General features: G+C 40.8%; 1 protein-coding gene across 1 annotated transcript in view; it reads left to right on the top strand.

Moving 5' to 3' along the window:
• The window catches only part of DNAH11 (dynein axonemal heavy chain 11), a 105,726-nt gene that overhangs the window by 24,659 nt on the left and 58,659 nt on the right, over nucleotides 1-22,408 (top strand). The window contains 4 exon segments of the mRNA XM_032104767.1: nucleotides 674-811; nucleotides 2,332-2,477; nucleotides 3,280-3,412; nucleotides 22,048-22,240. Of these exon segments, the coding sequence (XP_031960658.1) occupies nucleotides 674-811; nucleotides 2,332-2,477; nucleotides 3,280-3,412; nucleotides 22,048-22,240 (610 nt within the window).

Genomic DNA, 22,408 nt, shown 5'->3' with positions numbered 1-22,408 from the left:
AGATTTCTGTCAATGTCTCAAACATAATTTTCTGTGAGAGGAATTACCTCAAACACGCATTTCAAAATTTTAGCAATTAGATCTTGTCTAATTTTGGGGCAAGTCCTCATCTGGCCTCAATCCTCCTATAGTATTCTATGATCAGCAAATAACAGCATGCTTTAATTATTCTGGGAGAGATATTCCAAGAGTAAATTAAAGTTTGATGCAAATTCGTCATTAAGTGATTCATCGTCCTTCAGCCTTTGTGGCGCAGACTGCCAGATGTGAAATTCTCATATGCTCCTACAGCCCAGTCCACCTCCCTTCAAGCTCACTAGGACTCTGTTCTGAGTTCAGTAAGGGCCCATCAGAATCCTGGTGGGATTCTTTGGAGCAACTCAATGTAAAGAATGTGTAACCAGACAGCTCTGGTCATTGGCAGACCTTCAATATTTGATAAAGGAAAAGAACTCTTCACTTGCTCAAATAGTGCAAGCAATAGCAAACACTGATGTGAAGATAATGTACATTTAGGTGTCAGGAGAACATTATTTCAAAAACAGACCAAAAAAAGAAAGGAGGGGAGGAAAAAAACAGGCTTGATGCAATAAGAAGGAATTGAGAAACTTTGCTTAGAAAGTTGTTGAAACTACTTTATGTTACTGTTACTTTATTGGTGTTTTGTCATCAGGTGCTGAATCAGTCCTATCCTATAAGCTTCTAGGGGTTATGAACTTCTGATTGGAGTAGGTGGTAAACACAGCTTGTCTGGACTGGCAGGATACATCTGCTCCCTGGAGCTTTTCCAAACTTCACAGAAGAAACCAGGGCCTCAGGGTAAAATAATAGACATTATTTGAGTCTGTTGAGTTCACTACTTCAAGAATGTGTTTTGTTGCACAGGCTTGTGCACAGGCAAAACAGTGGAGTTTACAGTAACAAGTCCTATGGTTCTTGTGGTTTCCAGCTGTACCTCTTGTTTTCTTTATTTGTGAAACCTGTGTAGTCAAAATGTATTTAAGTGCCTGCTTATATGCTTCACAGAATTTTAGTAGTTTCTCCACTTTTCCAAGGCAGCTGCTTCACATGTTACAAAGATGTGGTTGGAGTTCTGATATTTATAATTAGTGGTTTAGTACAAATTTTTGCATGACATTGAGCATGTATTGGTTTAGGGGTGTAAAGTTGAAGTGGGTGAACATAAGAAAAAGTTTTGTCCTTGTTGCATGTGAGTCCTTTAGTCACCTAAACTGCCCATGCGCAAAGATTAGGAATATAATTGAGTGAGATGCTCTTATCAGGTTTACAGACCTTGCAAGGCTGAGCCCTATGTGAGCAATCAGCACAGGAGAGAACACTTTGGTCTTCACTCTATGTGGACAGCAAGCAATATTTCTGAATTTCAGATGTGGATGAATAAGGATCTGATTGTGGCCAGATTTGGTGGATGCCAGTCCCCAAAAAGCCCTTCTGTTAGCCTTGGTCCATGACCAAACCACCACAGTGTGTGTAGCACAAGGCTTTCTCAGTCTCTGGTTTTCTGAGGGAAGTAGATGCTGTTCTGCTTTGGAAAATGCAGCATGTTCTTCAGTGTGTTCACGGTGTCTAACTTCTTGTGCCCTCCTTCCCTGGTCAAATGATGTGCAGTGTAAGATGTGGACTTAAGTGGTCATTTCCTCCCTGCTGTTTCCAAGCAGGAATATTTCTAAGCCCCTGTTAATAAGCCTGAAGATTTGCTTTGCTAGGTTCTGTGACAGCTTGTTCATAACAGCCAGCATTGACCTTATTCTGTGTTTCAAATGTGGTCACACTCAAATGTAACTGATGTGGGTTGTGTTCTTTCTGGAAACCAAAGCCAAAAAGCATTCCATGTTTATACCACATGGTCCCATACCATGTCTCCCTCTGGGCCGCAGCCAAAAAAAAAAGTGCAACAGTGTGCACCTCAGTTTTGTTGGGGTTTTTTGCAGCTGAGAAAGCTTTCCTAAATAAATTCACTAACAAAAAAAGTCTTTCAGAAACAACAGAATTTAAAATGAGTCTGACTCTTCAATGCAATTCCCACACATTTTTGGTATGGTAATTGCTGTTCTTGATGGAACTTTCATGGCTGCAATATCCCTTTTTAGTACATTCACGGAGAGACTTCTTCAACCTTTACTACTAGGTCATGTCAAAACTTCAGTGTCTGATGTGGAAAATAAGACAAACTGCATTCCCCCTTGGATATTGTACAGCAAATTAGTGATATGTAAATAAACTGAGAAAAAGTAAGAAGTCACCGATGTGTTGCCACCACTAACGTGTATTTCACACTTTTTCTCTATCAACATTTTAACAGAATATGAGTGATTGCCTCCTTTCCTTACAGGTAGATCTTGCCAGTTTGTACATCAAGACTGGTGCCAAGAACATGCCCACAGTGTTTTTGCTGACAGATGCCCAGGTTCCAGATGAACACTTTCTTGTGCTGATTAATGACTTGTTGGCATCAGGTGATTAAAGCAACAAATTTCTTGTAAGATCTTTTCCAGTGACAAATGATCTGTGTTTTCATTGAACTTTAAAGAGATTATTTCTTTTTCAGGTATTTGTAGGGGGAGATTTTAGAGTGGCCAAGTCAAGCCATCCAACTTGCTTAAGACGGCACAGCCCGTTGAGGAGACAAATTGCTAAGGCTTACCATTCATAAGTGCATCGATTTGGGGGGAAAGGAGAATATCTCTTTGACTTAATGTTATGTTTGTTTTGGTGTGATTTCACTAATTTCAAGCAATGTCCCTGTGACTGCACAACTGTAGCAGGCAGCAATGATGCCTCACCCATGTTTTGAAGATTAGAGAATCTGGACTCTGAATGTGGGGGTGTGGGGATAGGATGGAAGAAAAAATGCACATCTGGACAGCTGGAGTGTATCTCGAAGGATTTTTTTAAAAGTTATATTTACTTTTGCAACCTGACTAGTAAGCAATTTACCAACAGCCTGTGAAATAAGGAACCACTATTCTGAGGGGCCCATAATTTGCAAGTGAACTTCCTATCAGGGCAAATATTTTGTCATTTCAAAACAATGTTTTTTCCTATCCCTTAAAAGAAAAAGAAAAAAGAAAAGAATAGTTCCTTTTAGGCAAAAAGACATAGGGAACAGGAGGAGACTGTTTTGTTACTAGTTATATGTAGTATCATACCATAGCTCTTGTTACGTGCTTAAATCCCATTGGGGTGAATACCATGTAGAAGATTATTTGTCATGTGTTGTGTATGGCGTCTCCTACCTACCCCTTTGTCTTTTCACAGGAGAGGTTCCAGATCTGTTCAGTGATGAAGACATGAAGGTCATAGTTGCAGGAGTTAGAAAAGAAGTCTGAGCCCTGGGCCTGATGGACATCAGAGAACACTGTTGGAGGTGGTTCTTGAGAGTGTGGCTGCAGTAAGGCATATTTCAGGGGCAAGAAACAGTGATGAGCTGATCAAAATAGCAACATATTTCAGTTATCTCATAACCCAGCATATGCTGGCATACTTCTCTTGAAAGCTCACTTGCTGACGTGTGGCACCAAAACTGCCTCTCTTGTGTTACCCCTGTAATAACCTGCCTGTGTGGAGGCTTGGTGTACACCAAGTGTGCTCTCAGATCTGTTGACTTCCTGCCTGTTCATAGGAAAGTCACATAGCTGCTCTGTGTCTTAGTTTCATGGTCTTATGTCTTGGACATAATGATGCACTCCAGAGAGAAGTGAGGTGCTCATGAGGAGTTTGTGGTGCTATTAATTCAATTGTAAATATGCTCCCTAATTACAAATGTTGTAATTCTGTATGTGTAGTCAAGTCTTAAGTATTTGCACAAATAATTGAAATTTCACACAAAATGTTAATTCTTTCTACTTTTCCTATGCCATTTAAAACTGGAAAAGTAAAAATATCCATGTAGCTGTTTTCAGATTTAAAACTTTTTAGGAATACACATTAATATGATACCACAATTGCAACAACTGTCTCTCTTAAACCCTGTTTTAGAGGCACTGTTTTGGAGGGAGGTTGTAGCTCTCTCCTGAGAGCTGGAAAGCAGTATCTGGGAAAACTGGTTTTGCAGTGGCATCTTTAGGAACTTTCAGGTTATGTAGGCTTCAATTTCACACGTCATCTGAAACATCTGTGTAGCTGATAAGAAAATGAGAAGTCTGAAAACCATTAACCCTTAAGAAAGAGAATGTTTTGAAAGGGATATATGCTCCATACTTTTTTGTATGAAAATGCTCAGCTTCATTGGGGATGAGAAGAGCCTTCATATAGCAGATTATTTCACAGTGATCTTCTATGTTTCTCAGTTTTCTGAGGTGTTTAACCACCACTGTTCTAAAGAGCATTCTGATTTGACTATGAGTTTTTGCCAAGTTCTCACCCTTTATAACATACCACACCACTTTCTCTTTTTCGCCCCTCTCCTCTTCTCTTTTTCAATCCTGCTTAAATTTTGCTGAAGTTCCCTCCTATCTGTAATTTTGTTGCCATTACTTCTTCATTCCACAAATTTATTCTGCAACATAGAGGCCAGTGGAGATTTGTGTGACATATTCTGTATCATCTTCACTTTTACAGACTTCAGTGACATGGTCAATAGTGGTGCTTACCTTCTGCATATCCCTTTCTGACTGTGCTATTTGTCTCTGTTTCATGACTATTGCGTTCGTATATTTTTTTAAGATAGGATGGGGAAAAAATTATTTCTAATATCTCTCTTCATTTTCTCCTTTCACATTTTTACCCTTTATGTTTTCCTTATTCCCACAGTAACCTTTCCTTTCCTTTCCTTTCCTTTCCTTTCCTTTCCTTTCCTTTCCTTTCCTTTCCTTTCCTTTCCTTTCCTTTCCTTTCCTTTCCTTTCCTTTCCTTTCCTTTCCTTTCCTTTCCTTTCCTTTCCTTTCCTTTCCTTTCCTTTCCTTTCCTTTCCTTTTAAGGGCTTTTTGAAAGCCAGCTTTCAAACTCCTTTTACCTTGCAACAATTTCACCAGTCCCCTACTGTGCAAATTAGCACTTCTGGAGGCAAGAACAGGAGGTATCTATTCATGTTGCAGGGAAGAAAAGTAGAGACATTATAGTACTGAAGGAGACATAAATTTCATGACTTAACACACTGGTAGATATCTATATGAACTTTTAGTTGCAGCGTGACCTATCACCTCTTCATTTCCCTAGATTTGAAGAATAAAAGACTAATATAATGTGAAAGAGAACAAAAGGGTGCATTTAGGCACTTTCATAATGTTAAAGCTCAGTGAAGTGATATAGTCTCATTTTTCCCTTTCGTTTTGGAAAAATCAACATCCTACATTAAGCCACGTTTTCCCTTGAGCTCACTTATAATCTTACATCCTGCAGTTCTGTTTATGCTGAGGAATCTGTAGCTCAGGAACAAAAACTACACAGGGCTGTTCTTTGACTCTCTTTGGGTTTGTGTTGCTTTTGTTTTGATTGTTTGCAATCTGGACATTGCAGTCAATTCTGCTGTCAATGTACTGAGAACGTGCCATGTGTGTAGGTGCAAATTTAAGTTGAAAGTACATCAGGTGAAGACAATGGGTTGCACCATTATAAAATATGGGTCCACAGCTGAAGGGTATGTGAGGACAGATATGCACATGAGAATTTTAAGAACTTTCATAATGAATGATGAAATAAATTATAAAGGAAGAATGATGCTCAAGCAAACAAAGTTGATGGCTGAACATTGTAAATGTTAATGCACTGATGGGTCTAAGGCACACACAAGATGAGACATTTCTAAGGCTCAGCAATATACTTGGGTTCCAGAATTTTTTCAATATCCCAAATCTCTGTGCAGTAATCACTCTTAAATACTCGGCACATTACCAAAATTTCTTGGAAAAGTAAAGGCCAGAAGAAGCAATTATTTCTCAAAAGCATGAATATGATGAGTTCAGTCAGTCTTGCTGTTTCTGGAGCTCCATCTGATTTTATTATACTTTACTTTACTTGTCATGGTAACCCATCAGCTTTTCCCCAAAGATGTGAACACTGTGACCAAAGGCCTCACAGCCCTCATGCCCTACACAATCATACCCCCAAATGTACTCTTTCTAGTAAGTATACTCTTTGCAGCCTTTCATCTTTGCATGTTTTCCAGGTTCTCACTTCAGTCTCCTCAGTGCTCTTAAACATTACTATATATTCTAAAGTCAGACATGCTAAGTGATTTTTCTTTTGAACTGAATCTGTGTTCAGTCCATGTGTATCCAATTTTCTTCGTGAGCTGCTGATGGGTACTACAAATACTTGCTCTTCCTTCCTTGAGCAAGTTTCTTCATAGTGTATTTTCCTCATGTAAAATTTACAGTCCCTCAGTGGCTGTTGTGAAGTCCCAGCATTAAGAATGAAATTTGCTTTAGGGGAATGCCATTTCTCCAGTTTCCTTCCAACTTGGCATGACTACTTTAGTCATCACATCCTTACAATGATCTCCTCTTTCTATAGTCCTGTCAGGATTTAGGTGGCTCCCTATTTGCTGTGGAACTTAGCAGTACAGTATTTTCATGCTTCAACCAGAATTAAAGTCAAACATAGGCAGAGTGGGTGTCCTGAATTGCCACAGGCAATCTTGTCCATATTTTTATGATTAATTTTCTTTTAATATCATCTTTCATTTCCAAATCCTCTTTCATTAGGACACATTAACCTTTTCCTTTTGGTTTGTTTTGCCACTGACAGAACATCTATTTTTATCTGTGAATCTGCAAGGAACTTGTGAAGCCCCATCAGGGCTCAGCTTTTGGCCAGCTCTCATGGTTTTTCCTTTGAGGGCATAAATACATATCTATCTGCTTGAGTGCTTAAGTCCCAGCCAAAAAGAAGTATGTTTTTAGGGTTTATGATTCTGTGTTAAACTAATACTGACCCCAGATTTGTTTTGGTTTTTGGTTCGGGTTTATTTTTTGATGTTTGTTTTGTTTGGTTCAGTGGGGAGTAGCTATCGAGGATTTCCAAGTCCTGTAGCACAGAAAACATCTGTTTCTGCAGTTGGCAGGCTCTTACAGAGTTCCTGTTTCTGTATGAAAAGCTCCAGGCTTTTCTGATTTGGATGTCAGCCATCTCTTCTTGAGCACTGAGAGAGCTGACTTTTAAGGATACATCTGTATTAGTAAAACTACGAAGGGCATTTTGTGGTCCTGAGGACTAGTAGCATGAAATGGCTGGCATCCATATGGATTTTCCTGCTCCTGCACAGCTTTTCCTGTGCTCTGTTCACAAAATGATGGTGGTGGCGTAGAGCTGGTCAGGACTGATTCCTGGTCTGTGCAGCTCCTCACTCCTGCAGCAGCACTGCTTAGCTTCATATGGGAAAACCATGAGAGTGCACTAACGCTGAAATAGGATGGGCTCCATCAGACCAGTGGTCAAGTATGTGCCAAGATGCTCTTTAGTCTTTTGTCTTGCTCTGTTCAAAGCACTTAGTGAACCTAGAGGGCTTGCATTTTTGAGAAGAGCAGGAGAAGGTTGGACCAAAAAATATAGTGTAAGATGCACATCAGTAGTGAGAGTGACATGTGAGTGTGAGGCTCAAATGGACACTTGAGAAAACAGGGGGGTTGTGTTCTTCGGAGTGGCGAATGCTTCATGGAAGTTGATATGGATTTCACAAGATAACAGTTCTTTTTTCCACAATGATTGTCTTCATTACTCAGTTGTGTGTGTTTAAATCTCAAAAATCCTCAAAGAAAGGGATGTGTTTATCTTGGAGAACTTACTACATATTTCTATTTCTATATGATTTCTTCACTGTAATATTTATATCCTGGTTGTCTTGCAAGATATTCTTCATTTTTTACATGGAGAATTTCCTATTCTTTCCTCTTCTTGGGTTTTTTCCTTCTGTCAAATTAAGCTGTAATGTATGGCTTGGACAAAAGATAAATGTTTTCAAAATAAGACCTTCTTGCTTATGCAAAGATTGTTCAAAATGTAGTCAGTAATAATTACTCAATTTTCCTCACAGCTCTCTTGCTATCAGATCACATGGCATCTTCATTATTCTGTGTGCAAAGCAAGCAGTGCACAAGGTCCTTTGTAGTATAGGGAATTCACTGGGGGGAATGCAAATGAACCCCGAAAACATGCCACATCAAATCTATGGTGAGAATTTACCAAACTTCGCTACAACTAAAGGAGAAAGAAGGGTTATGCTGTGGTCAGGATCTGGTTACATTCTTTTTATGACTACCTTTTCAAGTATAAGCTGTATCCTATGTATTTGTTCACAAAAAGTAATTAACAAATAGATAGTTATCAGGGTATCATATTATATCCAGGGCTGTGCTGGAATTTCCTGCCTAACAATACAATGTAGTAAAAATCTCTCAGCTATGTGTTTTAAGGAAAAATAATGGAAATTATGAATAGTATGTTATGGTCTGAGCTCTAGGACTAGCTATTCCAAGAAGTAATTTATTAAATGATTGAGACATTTTTCTTCATCCTGTCACAATAATCTACGAAGTTTTTGTGTGACTCATTTTACCTATCACTACCTTTTTATTGGATTTGATAATTTCTCTTCATTCTCTGTAAAGTTTCTAGAATTCAGTTTTGCAGAATTCATCTACTTTCTCTCTTCTTAGCCTTCATAACAGTTTCATTCAATAGTTGTCTACTGCTTTGTAAACCTGTACTTGTAAAATTGTGCTTATGCATTTGAATACATCTGCCAAGGACAAGGGGAGAACAGAGGAGTTCTGGGTGTCAGGAAATCTAGAATTTAGATATTGGAATAAGGTTTCAAGTAAACAGTCCTAAAATTCCCATCTTACCTTCTCAGGTATCTGCAGTTCATATAAACTAATGCAGCTCCTTATACATACAATTCTTCTAAATTGCTCCTAACAAATTACACTGGATAGGGAAAGCAACCTCTCCCCTAAAGTTCAACATAAGATTGATATAAACAGTAATCATCCCATACAAACAATTTTTCAATATTTAGGGAGAATAAAATATTACTTAGGATACAAGACTAAAGAAAACACTAAATTCTGATTTGCTTCTGGCAAAAGTCCCAGGACTCTGATTTGAACTCTTCTTGCAGTCCAGTACTTAAGGAGTTAAGTTCATATATGAGCAATGTGAGGAGTGTAGGAGGGTGTAGAAGATGAAACTTCAAGCAAGTCTGTGTATGGTTTGCAGCTTTGGAGGAGTGATAGATTCAGTTTGGCACCACTGCTATAGCAAGGGCACTTGTGAGAAACACATCAAAGCAGGGACAGATCTCTCCAGGCTCTCCATTGCTGCTGCTACCACGGCAGGGATGGTGTGCAGATCTGAGAAGGTGGCTACTAGAGGAATAAAAAAAGAGAAAATTAAGTTCCCTGGGCTTCAACATGGAGCTGAGACACCATGAGTCTTGGTATTACAAGTGACTGTAGATTTTTCCCAGAAAATGAGGTGATGTGAGGGAGAAACAATGTCTAACTGAAGGACACATAGTGTAACCAGGAAACAAATTCAGGAAACTCAGCAGTGTTCAAGATTGCGAAAAAGACCTAGCAGATTCTTCCCCTACATTTTTTCTTCTCTGATTCAGTTTTGTGGCAGACACCATTTATTCTTCTATCTTTTTGGTTGTTTCTTCTGTGTGTGCCCATCTTTCTCATCACCAGTAAATTCCAAGATCTTTCTGTGTCTTTGTACAGTTTTAGTGTAATTTTCACCGCTTGTCTGGAATTCTACATGGACATTTCTGCTATTTGCCTCTTCAAACATTTAAAGTAGATCATTTTTTCTGTACCTTAAGCCAACTTGCTGATTGGTCTATCTTTGTGACGTTCTTAGACAACCTGGGTATTCTTGGTTTGACTTGGTTCTAGTATCTAGGTTATTTGTGTAAATTCCTGTCTTGTGTTTTCTAGTGCAGAGATGTATTTTTAGAAATTATGAGATAGTAGCAATTCTTTTCCATTTTCCTTTCAATCTTCTTTCCAGATACTGTTGAACCTTTTTTCTGTTGTTGCTTTCTCCTCATTCCTTTATCTCTCCTATCTGATTGCTTTAAAACTCAGTGAAGTATTGAGCCAGTTCAACCTCTTCCTTTCATCACCTCTTTTTTTACTTATTTTCTTTCAGCTTTCTGCTCTTCTTCCTTTTTTATCCAGTTTTCTCTTAATAGGAATGTCAGTTCCCAATTAGTCCAAAGGAAAAATAAACTTGTCACTTCCCTGGCATGCCTGACTGGGCTCTGTCCTGGCACTTGTGGCTGTTGTACAAGTTATAAACTCTTCTGAAACCATTTGGTTATTTTCTATTGGAATTAACAACATCAATGCCATATGGTTTGAGAGGCTCTGTACAATAGAAATAGCTCCTTTTTGTAAGAAGCATATAGGAGATACTCCATTCTTGTCTTAACAGCCTGATGTCTGGCATTTTACCAATTAACCAAGAGCATATGCAATGGCCAAAGCATGTGCTACCTGCAGTAAATAGGGTCAAGATACAGCTGAGGACTAGAATAACCCTTCCTTCTCAAATGCCAGTTGCTTTATGTAGACCTGGTGATATCAAGACTCAGTCACAGTTTTATTTTCCTTTGAATACTTTGGCCTACCCTTTTTGGGCATCTCTTTGCACTTCTATTAAGAATCATCCCTTAAAATTCCTATTCCTGCTCTTTTAGAGGGGTCACACTGCATATTAAAGTGTCAGGAAGAGACTTGAATAGACTTATAAAGTCAAGAACTGGGTTTCTGTCGCCATGGCCAGCTGAATGTGCACCTTCTGGCTGTCTGCATGCCAGACAGTCCCTGTGCCTGCCTTATCATCTATAGCTATCAAACTGAGAACTGATGCCAACGTGGAGAGAGCAGAAGGAAGCTGCAAAAGTGCCATGTTTGTACAAGGGAAAGGGTGCAAAACCTATCTGCCCAGGGTTGCTGACAAAGTTTATTATCTGCCAAATTTGGCTTGGAGCCTCAGCTCTGTACTGGCTGGTGCTGGACCATGGTTCATTGCATGCCTCTCTTTGATGGCCTCAACTTGCCGTGTGATTCTTTTCTCTCCCTGTTCCCTCCCTCCTCTCTGGCACATTGTCGTGTGTTTCTGTCCCATCAGTGCCATGCTGTGAGAGTGAGCTGAGAACTTCCCAGCCATAGTTAACTGCCCTGCTATTGACTGGCTTCATGAGTGGCCATGGGAGGCCCTTCCCTCCAGCAGCAGGAGGTTCATTGAGGAAGCTGAAGGGGTCGAGGTACAGTTTCAAGCCCATCAGTTTCCTAAAAAAGCAACGGAGATCACTGAAAGATCGATAACTGAATAGGCTAGGGAAAAAAATTTACTCCTTCCTGCATACTTATTGCCTTTGGTGTTGTTCAAGTTCACCCCTGCTAAAAGCTGAATTTTAATGGTATGTCACTGCCTTCAGGAGAGTTTAGGGGGCTGTCTAGCACAGGCAGAGAAGTGAGGGAAAGAGAAGTATGTAATTCATAACACTGTCTTTGCAGAATCCTTCCATTCTAGTCTTTTTAGGATCTTATAGATACAGAGTTTATTTAGCCCTTTCCAATTCAGTTAAATATATTCACTAGAGCTGTAGCAAGTGAGACTGAAATATTGCCGTGCACAGTCCAGGTGAACCAAAGAGTTCTCCGTCTATTCAGCAAATAGAAAGGTGGAGATTTCCCCTGTAAAGGCAATCCATGGCACTACATGGCAAATACATTTAGCATTTTAATATCTGGGCAATTATTCTCTTTTTGTTGCTGGTTGATGCAGAGCGTAACATGTTTGTTTTCAGAAAAAGCCCCAAACAAACCACATGCATTAGTGAGTTTCTCTTCAGGGGAAAGGAATATTCTCATATTCTTCTAAGAGTTTTAGCCAGTATTGGGGTCCCTCCCCCGCCGTGTAGCCCTGGGAGAGGGGCCCTGAGGGCACAGACACGGGGTTTCCCTGCCCCTGCTCAGCCTCGTTCCCATTGGTTGGTTTGTGTTCCCTGCGCGGGCAGAAGGACCCTTGGTCCCGTGACTGGAACAGTTCCTCAGCAGAGCTCCAGCCATGCGGCTGGAGAAATAAACATCTCTGAAACATCTAGCAAGAATCTGTCTGTCCATATATATTTCCTTTCCACGGGACTCCTGGTTTGATATATGCGTGTTGCAGGATCCCCACTGCAACAAATGGTGGAGAATTGAGAGCAGAACGATCCCCGATCCCTAAGCGACTGATTTGTGTGAGTAAACCCTGGAAACTTTGGATTCCTCTTCTTGGTTTTGCTTTGCTATTCCGTATCTAAACTATGGAGGAACCGTGGGAAGACTCTTGGCTCTCAGAGCCGCATATGGACATTTATCTTAAACTTAAAACGATTCTTGAACAACGATTTGTAAATTTTAGCTTGATTCAAGCTCAGAAAGAACTGAAACACTTCCTGGCATGGTTGTTTAAGAACTTTTTCTATGTTTCTTGGGATTTAATTCTTACCAAGGGCTTTTGGAAAACCGTTTGGACACAGTTAATATTTGAGTCAAAATATATGCCGATGGAAGAATATTTTCGTGAATATTATTTAGTTACCGAGACTGTTGAGCAATGTCAGCTGTGTCCTGGCGAAGGGAAGCCTGGCGCAGGGACCGTGCGGCCCAGGCCACGTGCACCGAGCGCTCTGCGAGCAGCAGCGAGGCAGTTCCCGCGTGTGGGCGGAGCCACGCGAGCCGCAGTGTCGGTGGCGGAGCGAGGCGCGGCGGGAGCGGCGGGACCCGGCGGTGCCCGCCCGGCGCAGCACAGCGCGTGGGGGAGCGAGCCCCGGGAACGCCCGACCGAGACGGAGCCGCGCCGAACCGAAACACGCGCTGGAGCAGGGCGCGGGGGAGTCGTCGCTCGGGGGCCCGGCCGAGACGTGGATGCAGTGCCCGGCATCGGCAGCGAAGCTGCGACCAGAGGAGGCGACGCACGGAGAACTGAGCGGCGCGGCCCGGCCCGGCCCACGCAGCCCCGAACGCGACCCCGGGAAGAGCGCGCAGGCACCAGCAGCCCCGACAATTCCAACACGGGAGCGACCGAAGGAGAGAGCAAAGACGCAGCGAGACAGAAAACAGCAGCCACTCGGAAAAAGATCATAGTAACTAAGACCTTAGGGATAGTAAAATGGTATAATGTTAAGCAAAATTATGGTTTTATAACAAGGTGTGACAACCAGCAAGACATATTCGTGCATAGAACTGCTATTAAAAAGAATAACCCTGAAAAATACATCCCAAGCTTGGGAGATGGAGAGGTGGTGCAATTCAAAATTATACGAGGTAGAAAAGGGTTACAAGCATCGCAGGTCACTGGGCCTGATGGTGTTCCTGTAAAAGGCAGTATATATGCTAAAAATCGTAGTCATGTTAGACAGTATCTCCATTGTAAGTCCCCCCTACAGTCTCCCTTTCCTAATCCCACCTTTCCCTTTTACCCTATGTCCTATTACCCCCAGTGTATTCCCAATCCGTTTTTTCATCCATGGTTTCCCTCACAAAACCATGCTTTTGCCAATTGTTTCCCCAAAAATCCCTTTCCAATGCCGAGTGGGGGATGAAAAGGGGGAGGGAAGAAGTTAAACCCTCTCCTGCCTCAGTTTCCCCACAAAGCATGCTCAGAGAATTCTGTCTCCCTTCTGTCAGCCCTAAGATGTTCCAGAGAATCTGTTTGGACATTTAAAGACTCAGGAGGGTGGCTTGTTTTGTTCTGAAACTGTTCTTGTTATGTTTATCCAGTTGTTTTCATTCTCCTTTTATTAAAATAAAACGGGTGAGGTGTTGGGGTCCCTCCCCTGCCGTGTAGCCCTGGGAGAGGGCCCCTGAGGGCACAGACACGGGGTTTCCCTGTCCCTGCTCAGCCTCGTTCCCGTTGGTTGGTTTGTGTTCCCTGCGCGGGCAGAAGGACCCTTGGTCCCGTGACTGGAACAGTTCCTCGGCAGAGCTCCGGCCATGCGGCTGGAGAAATAAACATCTCTGAAACATCTAGCAAGAATATGTCTGTCCATATATATTTCCTTTCCACGGGACTCCTGGTTTGATATATGCGTGTTGCAGGATCCCCACTGCAACAAGCCAGCTGCCTCTGATGTCCTTCCTAGCATGGAACAACATGCAGCAACTTCCATGCTGGCAGTGAGACTGCTGGAGTTACAGAGATCTGGAAAATGCTTACTTTCCTTCACCAACTGCCATTGCAGAAGTTTCCTTCTGGAGATTATATTTATATTATATTTGGGACCATTTATTTGGATAGGGGGGTTTTGATCACGTAAGACTGAGGATTTCAGGAATTCCCAGGGAAGAGCCATCTGGTTTTAGTCGAATGTAGCACCAGGCAGCTCTCTCTGCATTTGCAGTGTTTATCCTCCATTCAGACCCATACAAAACACAGCAGTAGTGGTGAAATGAAGGTGAAGGAGAGGAGAAGGGATGTCTTGTGCTGCTTCCAGGGAACCCGCGGGCATTCCCTGTCCCCGGGGCCGTGAGGGGAGCGGGACTCAGTCCAGGCTCCCTGGCTGCTGCTCCTGCGCTGTCCTGGCTCCGCACTCCGGCGGCACACGGATGCCTCCTGTAGGACTGCGGGGGAGGGAGAGATGTTTGCAAATAAACCTGGCATTTGTATGTTCCATCAGCTGCTCCTGCTTTATTTTAACAGAGATGTATAGTGTCATCAGCATAGTTATTTGTTGTCTGGTGAGCTGGAGGGGGCGGGGGGGGGGGGGGGAGGCGGGATATCCAATTGCATTAATTTTTTATGCGATACTAACTTCTTATTTGAAAGAAACAGAGAGGATTTAATGGAGAAAAGAAAATAGAATTTACTTTGACTTAAATATATTCTTTTCTCATGTCCTTATCTAATTATATTTTTCTCCTATGAAAATACATCTGGTCACCAGAATTTAGTCATTTAATATTGCTGTATATAAATATATAATAATTATACATCTATACATCTAATATATAGTATATTGATAAAATGTTTGGGGGGGATTATTTAAAAAAAATAAGCATTATGTTCCTCTATCATTCTTTTCTTTTTAGATATTTAAGATTTCACTGATCTTAGCAACTGTTAATGAGTTCCTTTTTTCAAATTGGTGTTAACTGTTCCTGGTGAGTATCTTTACTGTTTGATTCCCAGGAAGTGACATAAATGTCAACTAACAAAATAACATGATGCTTTACTGACAGGGAATTAAGGGGTTTGTGTCATCAATGTACATGAACCAGTACTGGGTGCATGAGTCACATGCAGCCGATGGAAAGACCAACAAACAAAGAGCAGGATGCAAAAAATAATAGGATGAGGCAGGAGAAAGATTTTAAAGTGATGAGGAAAGTGTACTCAGAAGAGAGGCGTTGAAATAACAGAGAAGCCATGTCAGTGCTATGGGGGGGGAGAGGAGACAGTAAGGAAATGCCAAACTGAACCAGAATGGTAGGAGAGGTGTAAAGCAAAGGGTCTGAGAAGGAGTAAAAGGAAAGTCAAGGCAAAATGACCAAGTTAGTAAAGGGAGGGGCAACAAGACAGCTGCAGAGATGTATTAGGATATCTAAAGAATGAGAGGGGCTGGGGGGAAAAGGACCACCCTGAAGAAGAGGGAATGCTAGAGTCTGCCGTCCCCTCTCCATCAAAGATTTTTGGGAAGTGGTCTCCTCTCCTTCTCTCTAGTGCTGGTGTGCTAATGTGTCATTTTGCTTGCTCCATTTTAGATACTTCAGGGAAGTCCTTTGTTCTTAGCACAGAAATCTTGTTAGCAAGTGCTCACTTATTCCTGGGCTTCTGAAACATACTGCAGTCATCCTGTCCCTTATTGTTGATCAGCAGTGTGAGGTCTACTGCTGAGTGATTATTTTGTCATAGTTGACACTTAGCTCCTAATTGTCTTTTCTACACTTTCAAAAAGTTGAGGAATAGTAGTTGATAAAGGATTTTTATTTAATGCTGTATAACAATATTACAGATTACTTTTAATTAGGGTAGCTTGAAGTTAAGCTAATGATAATTTTTTCTCTTAAGGGTTCAATACAAATACGGCATCATATTTATGTTGCTTTAACAAAAAATAGAAAATTTCTGGGTTTAAATGGTGAAGGAAAACCATAAAAAAACTCACAGTGATTGTGGGAACCAAGAAGGAAGTTTCGGGGGGGTTTGTTTGGGTTTTTTTTTCTCTTCCTCTTTGTTTTCAAAACAATAAGCCTTCTGGAAGACACAGGCTATCCAGGGAAAGAAGTGGGTCAGGTTGAGCTCAGCAGGGAGATGGTGAGCTGCACGGTCAGTTTGTTCCGTGGAGGGTGCTGCTGTGAATGTCCCTTTTGCCCGGTGTGAAAGTATCTGAACAGAAAGAACAAGCGATCCTCCCTGATCGTGGTGCCTGTTGGAAGCAGGCATTGTGAGACCCTTTTCAACTGGAAGGACATTAAGGGCAAGAAACAGTGAGTTCAGAGGTATTTGAAGGGAAATGGAAAGTATCAGAAATTTAATCAATTCTGATGTCTTTGATTTCTTGGGAGAGAGGAGAGGAAAAGAGCCCTCTTCTGTTTCAGTACTGAAATTGCTAAACCTCATTTTAAAGGAGCACAAGAAAAGAACAGGGTGTAGCAGCTCTGAAATCCATGTACTGAGCTTCATGAACTTACAAAGGTGCTTTTATACCTCATTTGATATAAGGCACGATCTACAGTATTTTAAAACAATCTGTGTCCAAGTTCAGCATGACAGGCACCCCCCCCCCCCCCTTCTTACTTTCATCTGGTGTCACATATGACTTAGTGCAGAATAAAAGGATCAGGATTGTTTAATTCACCTCTTTGAAAATAACAACCATATACATCTCTATCATCTTTGAGTATTTTATTGTTGCTGGTTTTTATGCTGCTTCTCTGCTGCTTAGCACCAAGCAGCACACATTGTTAAGCAAACCAAGGATAAATTCATTATGGTCTTAGCTCATCCTACTCCAAGGTATTTTACAACATGCAGTGTGGCAAAGAAGCCACCTGGAGTAATATTTTGCTTTCTCTCCTTGCCTCTTAAACTCCTTCCTGTCCACCCACTCACATCTCCCAGGTACCTTTTCCTTCAAGCAAACACTGACTTGGCTTTTTTTCTCAATTTTGATAATTGCCTGCAACATGTGTTAATTTTCAGTGACACTGGTCTATTTTGTTCTTTGCTTGGCATGTTTCAGCTAGCTCAACCTAACTGCAAAGAGTTGAGATTTATATATTTGATAGTAATGACTATTTTGCATCCTGAGAAAAGATAGAGGGAGGATGCAGGCAAAATTCCTGTATAAACTGCTCGTAACTTGCCTTGGGGTTTTTTTCATGTTTAAAGTCAATCAGCCAAGGCCTAGAGTAGAGAGATTGTATAAGAATGAACCTACTTCACCCTCATATTTTCTTTCAGAATGTATATAGGTTTAATGCTCAGTTGTCTTTAGCACTAATGAATGGCTTTGATTTGTACCAGCCTAATCTTCATTATTGGCTTCAGGCTACTTTACGTTTTCTGGTGAACTGCTGTTAAATCAGATTTTGTTACTGTATCAACTCTTTTTTGTTTGCTTTTTTTTTCACCCATAAAGAAGGCTAAATTAGCAATAATAATTTCCTTTGCCTACAACCCTGAATGGGCATATATTGAAAAGTACAATGTAGTATTAAAAAAAAAAAATCCTGGAGATAAATGAATGGCAGAATAAATAATTTATGCTAATGAAATTACTGCAATTAGTAGTTCCACAATGACCCTTTTAAAAGCCACAGCTGTTAATGTCAGGAAGTGCTGTCACCGCTGACCTTATCATAAGAGAAAGTGACAAATTGAAAATGCAGGGAAGACCAATCCTCAAAGAGGTCTGTTCGGGAACGATTAGTGTTTTCTGAAAACCAGTGTGAATTACAACCAGCTGCTCTCTGGCTCGGCGTGGCTCCCATGCTGTGCCATTTTGTTAAGCTCGATAACAATAGTTATTTTGCCCCATTGAGACAAGTTGTCTCGGGCCACTTCCAGCTCCACCGGAACCCACTCCGTCCCTCACTGATTTACAAATGAAACTGTTGTTAGAGGGCTTTTCAGGGCTGCTGAGTAGAGACCTCTCATAAGGATCATGTGTAAGGAGGTTGTCTTTCACTGCGAAGAGAGGTACTGCAGGGTCCGTATGTGTCACAAACAATGAAAAAGGGAGAAAAGGGCTGAAACACATTTCAGTTGGAAGTTAAATGCTGCTCAAATCTGCATAAAATGTCTATTCCTGCTGACTAGCCTTGCTTTTACAAACAATTTTTTAAAAGATGAATTTATGCTACTTTGCTTCCACTAATGATGTTCTGGTTTTTCCTATTTGTAAAGCAATTTACCTCTGCTTTCCTTAAATGCAAATTATTCTTTATTTAGTTCTTGCTTTCTGTTTTTCTGATCATAGGTGAAATAAGTATTCTTCTAAACTAGCTCCGAAAAAGCACAAGAAAATAATGAGTTTTCTTACTGAGAAAAATGGCAAGTCTTACTGCATCAACCTGATTGAAATATTAATGATGTAGGCTTAAAACATTTGACTGCATCAACAGCCACTCACGAGCAATTTTCCCAAAGTTCCCTAAGCATTATTGACAATGCTCTGGTAAATTATGTGTGACTTTCCTAAGAGTTGGTGTAGCTCATTTAATTCATATTAATTGATTTTTAGGCTTCCCTTGATTAATTGAACTGGGTTCGTCTTGTACAGAATGCAATAAATAATCATTAAAATGAGGGAGATGTGACTCCACAAATTATAAAGTTTAAGAGTGCTAGAAGTCATAGAGGACAAAATGAAAGTTAGTTACAGTGATGAAGTTAAATGGGTTTTCTTAGAATTTCCCTTTTAATTTTGCATAGAGTACTCTTGCTTAGACACGTATGTGAATTTATTCTCATAATATATGTGGATAGCGTCCTTTAAAACAAACAAAAATTAATTCTGGGGATTTCTTATTTCTTGTTTATCCTGGGAAAGTATACTCTAATTCAAAGGACTGGAGTGGTATCTTGTATTTGCTAGTTCAGTTTTCAACAAATTTAGAAAAAGCACCTTTGAGTTTTGATCCTGAACCCCTCTTCTTGCTGTCAGAGGTGAATAAAGACAGGCATTTAACCTCTGCATTTTGATCAGAAGCACATGACTTAATGACCATCTGGAGCTGTTTTACATGTGCCTGGCCTGTTTTGATTTTTACATAGTTTGTGAAAAGAAATTTCCAGTCTCTGGCTGCATTTTGGTCCCCGTGATGAGAGAGAAACCCCACGTGGGGATGTGGGACCCAACACAGGACCACAGTAATGCTCTGGGGTCCCTTCTACAGTGTGCTGAGATTTGCTTGGAGCTGGAGTTATAGCTGGTGGTTTCATGCCTGGGTGGCACATAGAGAAGGGGGTCCACTGTCAGAGTTTGGAGTGAATCTGAATTCCATGAAGTCATAGATACTTTTCTGGTCAAATACCCCTTGAAGCTGATAGAAGGTCATTTTAGCACAGAAATGTTCCTGGTTTTTTGCCTTTTTTGGTATCTAGAGGCTCAGCTTCTGGAAGGACTCCACAGTGGTCTAAAGCCTACCTTCATTACAATTTGTTAGTCTATCTTTCAGAAGCACAGATAAGCAGGGATGGTACAACTTCAGAAATCTAAATTGTGGTGTCCTGTTCTGTTCAAACTGAAGTTAATGGCAAAAATGCACGTCACTCCAAATAGGAATTTGATGATATATCAAATGTGGGGGGACCAGTGTGATTAGAGCAACCACTCTACCGTATCTCTGTAACTGGTAGAGGATTTCTCTTAGGCAGGAGTTCCAGAGGTGAAGTAGAACATCCATAGAGTATTAACTCTGCATATAGCAGTATAGTGAACTGCTTTAATCTCTATTTCTAGTTTTTAGGAGCGTTTATCAAAAAATAATAAAGTATGTTGAAGCGCTGAGCTTCTGTGGAGATGAAGACTTGATAAATGCCAGTGCAAAATTAATTAATTTATATGCAAAACAGTAGGGGAACACTCATTTTGCTTTAATGTTTTTTACATGATGACAACATTATATTTAGGGTAGATTGAAGAGTTTTGTGAACGAGACATCCTTAGAAACATGTATGGATATACTTAACTCATATAAATATATTTAAGTTTGGAAGCATTTGTTTCTGTGTTTCCATTTGTTCTTTTTCCTTGGTTATGTACAGCCACTCATCCAGGACTCCATGGTTTATGGCGATTTCATGGCTTCTGCCCACACCAGTGTGAATGTACTGAGTGCCAAGTACAATCACAACAAGAGGCAGGACAATTACACCACTCCAAATAGTCTTCTGGAGCAAATAATTCTTTATAATATCCTAGATGAAAAAAGCAAGAGGATGTCACAACACATGGAGCACTTGGCTGATAGCATGCAGAAGCTTTCTTAAGAAAGAAGGAAGGCAGTAACTTTCCAGGTAAACTGTGAAAGTCACAACTTTTTCTTTCATTCTTTATAAATAATCTTGATTTTATTGCAAACAAAACATGGTTGTTGCATCACCTTTTCATTATTTGTGGGTGGCATTTTTGTGTTTCTTTGAAACTACCTGATTTTTGAAACTGGGGTTTATGGTTTTTTCTTTGCATAGAAGCTCTTTGAGCTCTTTAGCTGCCTTTGGAAAGAGGGGACTATCCATTTAAGCAAAGACCAAGTCTGGAGGGAGGGGGAGTGTAGTGGGGCTACAGTAAAAGGGTGGGAGGGGAAGCAAGTGCCACAGTAAAAGCTAAACCGAGGGAGAGAGAAGAGGCAGCTCCGTACACAGGGATTTTGTGGGTGGCCAGTGACCAGCTGAGGGGTAATGAAAGCAGGAGGAACACATGTGAAGCCTTTCCATCAGGTGTTGTCACCTCCTTGTGAGGCTAGTGCCACTTAGCCCCCAGTCAGTGCTTCTGCTTACAGTTCATTGGTGGGTGATCAGCCCACAAAGACAGAAAGGAGGGGAAACTGCTTGGAAGCCTTTACCCCATCCGACCCACGTATGTGTTCCATAATCCCTTTTGCAGATTCTGAAGACAACCCATAATCCAGCGATTTCTTTATTAAAAACTAAAATTCTATGTGCTTTTATGCAAATGAAATTCTCAGCTGCAGTCTTTGCATAACATTGCATCTTGATGCTGCTGTATGAGGCTAATAATGGGAGCTGGCTGGCTTATTCCCACTTTGTCAGCTGAAGACCTTAAAAAAATGGTCAACAGAAAAGGGATTTTAAAGTCTGTTTTCAATAAAGTAGCCCCTGCTAGTAAATTATTAAAATGCTCTTTTTCTCTGATTTCTGATTTGTTGATGGCCAAATGGTAATTGGACAATTTCATGTGCTGCATGCTGTGCTGGCTGACAGACCCACAGCTCCAGGCACTATCTAGCCAGGCACTTGAACACTGAGCCATTTTTACCCTGCACTCTGGAGCTTTATAGAAGAATATCAAATGAAGCATTGTTTAGTATTTTTCTTAAAGAAAAAGACATAAAGTTGGCTCAAACAAATTGAAAAATAAAGTGAGTGGAGAGATTTCTGATCTCTACAGTCATCTGTTAAAATTATATTATAGCTTTGTCAAATCAAAAAGTCACATTTTGAAAAGGTAAAATTTGTAGGTTTTGTAAGATTTCAGGAGCCCAGCAAATCAGGATAGCCCTCAAGACCTTCCATGTGATTGAAATTTAAGCCCTCTAATATTTGTCTTCCACTTTGTCTTATCACCCCTATCCAGATCAGATTAACAAGACCCCTCTGGTTAAAATATATCTTGAATAGCTGTCAGACAAAATGGTTGGTAGGTTAGCAGAAAAACAAAAAAAAGAAGCCCAAACCATGCCAAACCCAAAGTTATTTGAAGCAATTTCTTTATATGTGAAAAGATATTGTTGCTGGGTATTTTGATATGAGTTTCTCACCTGGCAGGCAATGAATTGCTATTTCAGCACGCTAACAGGTAGTTTTTGTTCAGCAGTCTCTGAGTGTGCCTTAACCTTTCAGCAAGGCTCTGCTGGAATCATCTGCTCAGAGTGAATACCGAGCATTTTCTATCACATCCTTCTGCCTTTACGTTGGCATCTTTGCTGGCTGCCACAGCTGTGCCTCTTTTGCACTGCTGAGACACCTGGTTGCAGCCACAACCTCAGCAGCAGGACAGACATCTGAACATCCCAGGCAAGCTGTGGAGTCTGTGGTGGGAGCACTCAGGCTGTCACTATTAAATTATTTATGTCAACAAAATTCTGCCAGGTACAAGTGGAAAAAAGATACAAAAAATGAAAAGACAATGCTTCTAGTTAGAGACCCACAAAACATGAATTTGGTTTTCAGTTCAGCTTTTGGGTCTCAGAACCATGCCTAA

The sequence above is a fragment of the Corvus moneduloides genome, chromosome 1 (genome assembly GCF_009650955.1).
Source record: "Corvus moneduloides isolate bCorMon1 chromosome 1, bCorMon1.pri, whole genome shotgun sequence".
Lineage (NCBI taxonomy): Eukaryota > Metazoa > Chordata > Aves > Passeriformes > Corvidae > Corvus > Corvus moneduloides.
The sequence above is the reverse complement of the archived record's forward strand: the minus strand, read 5'-3'. Positions and strand labels throughout refer to the sequence as shown.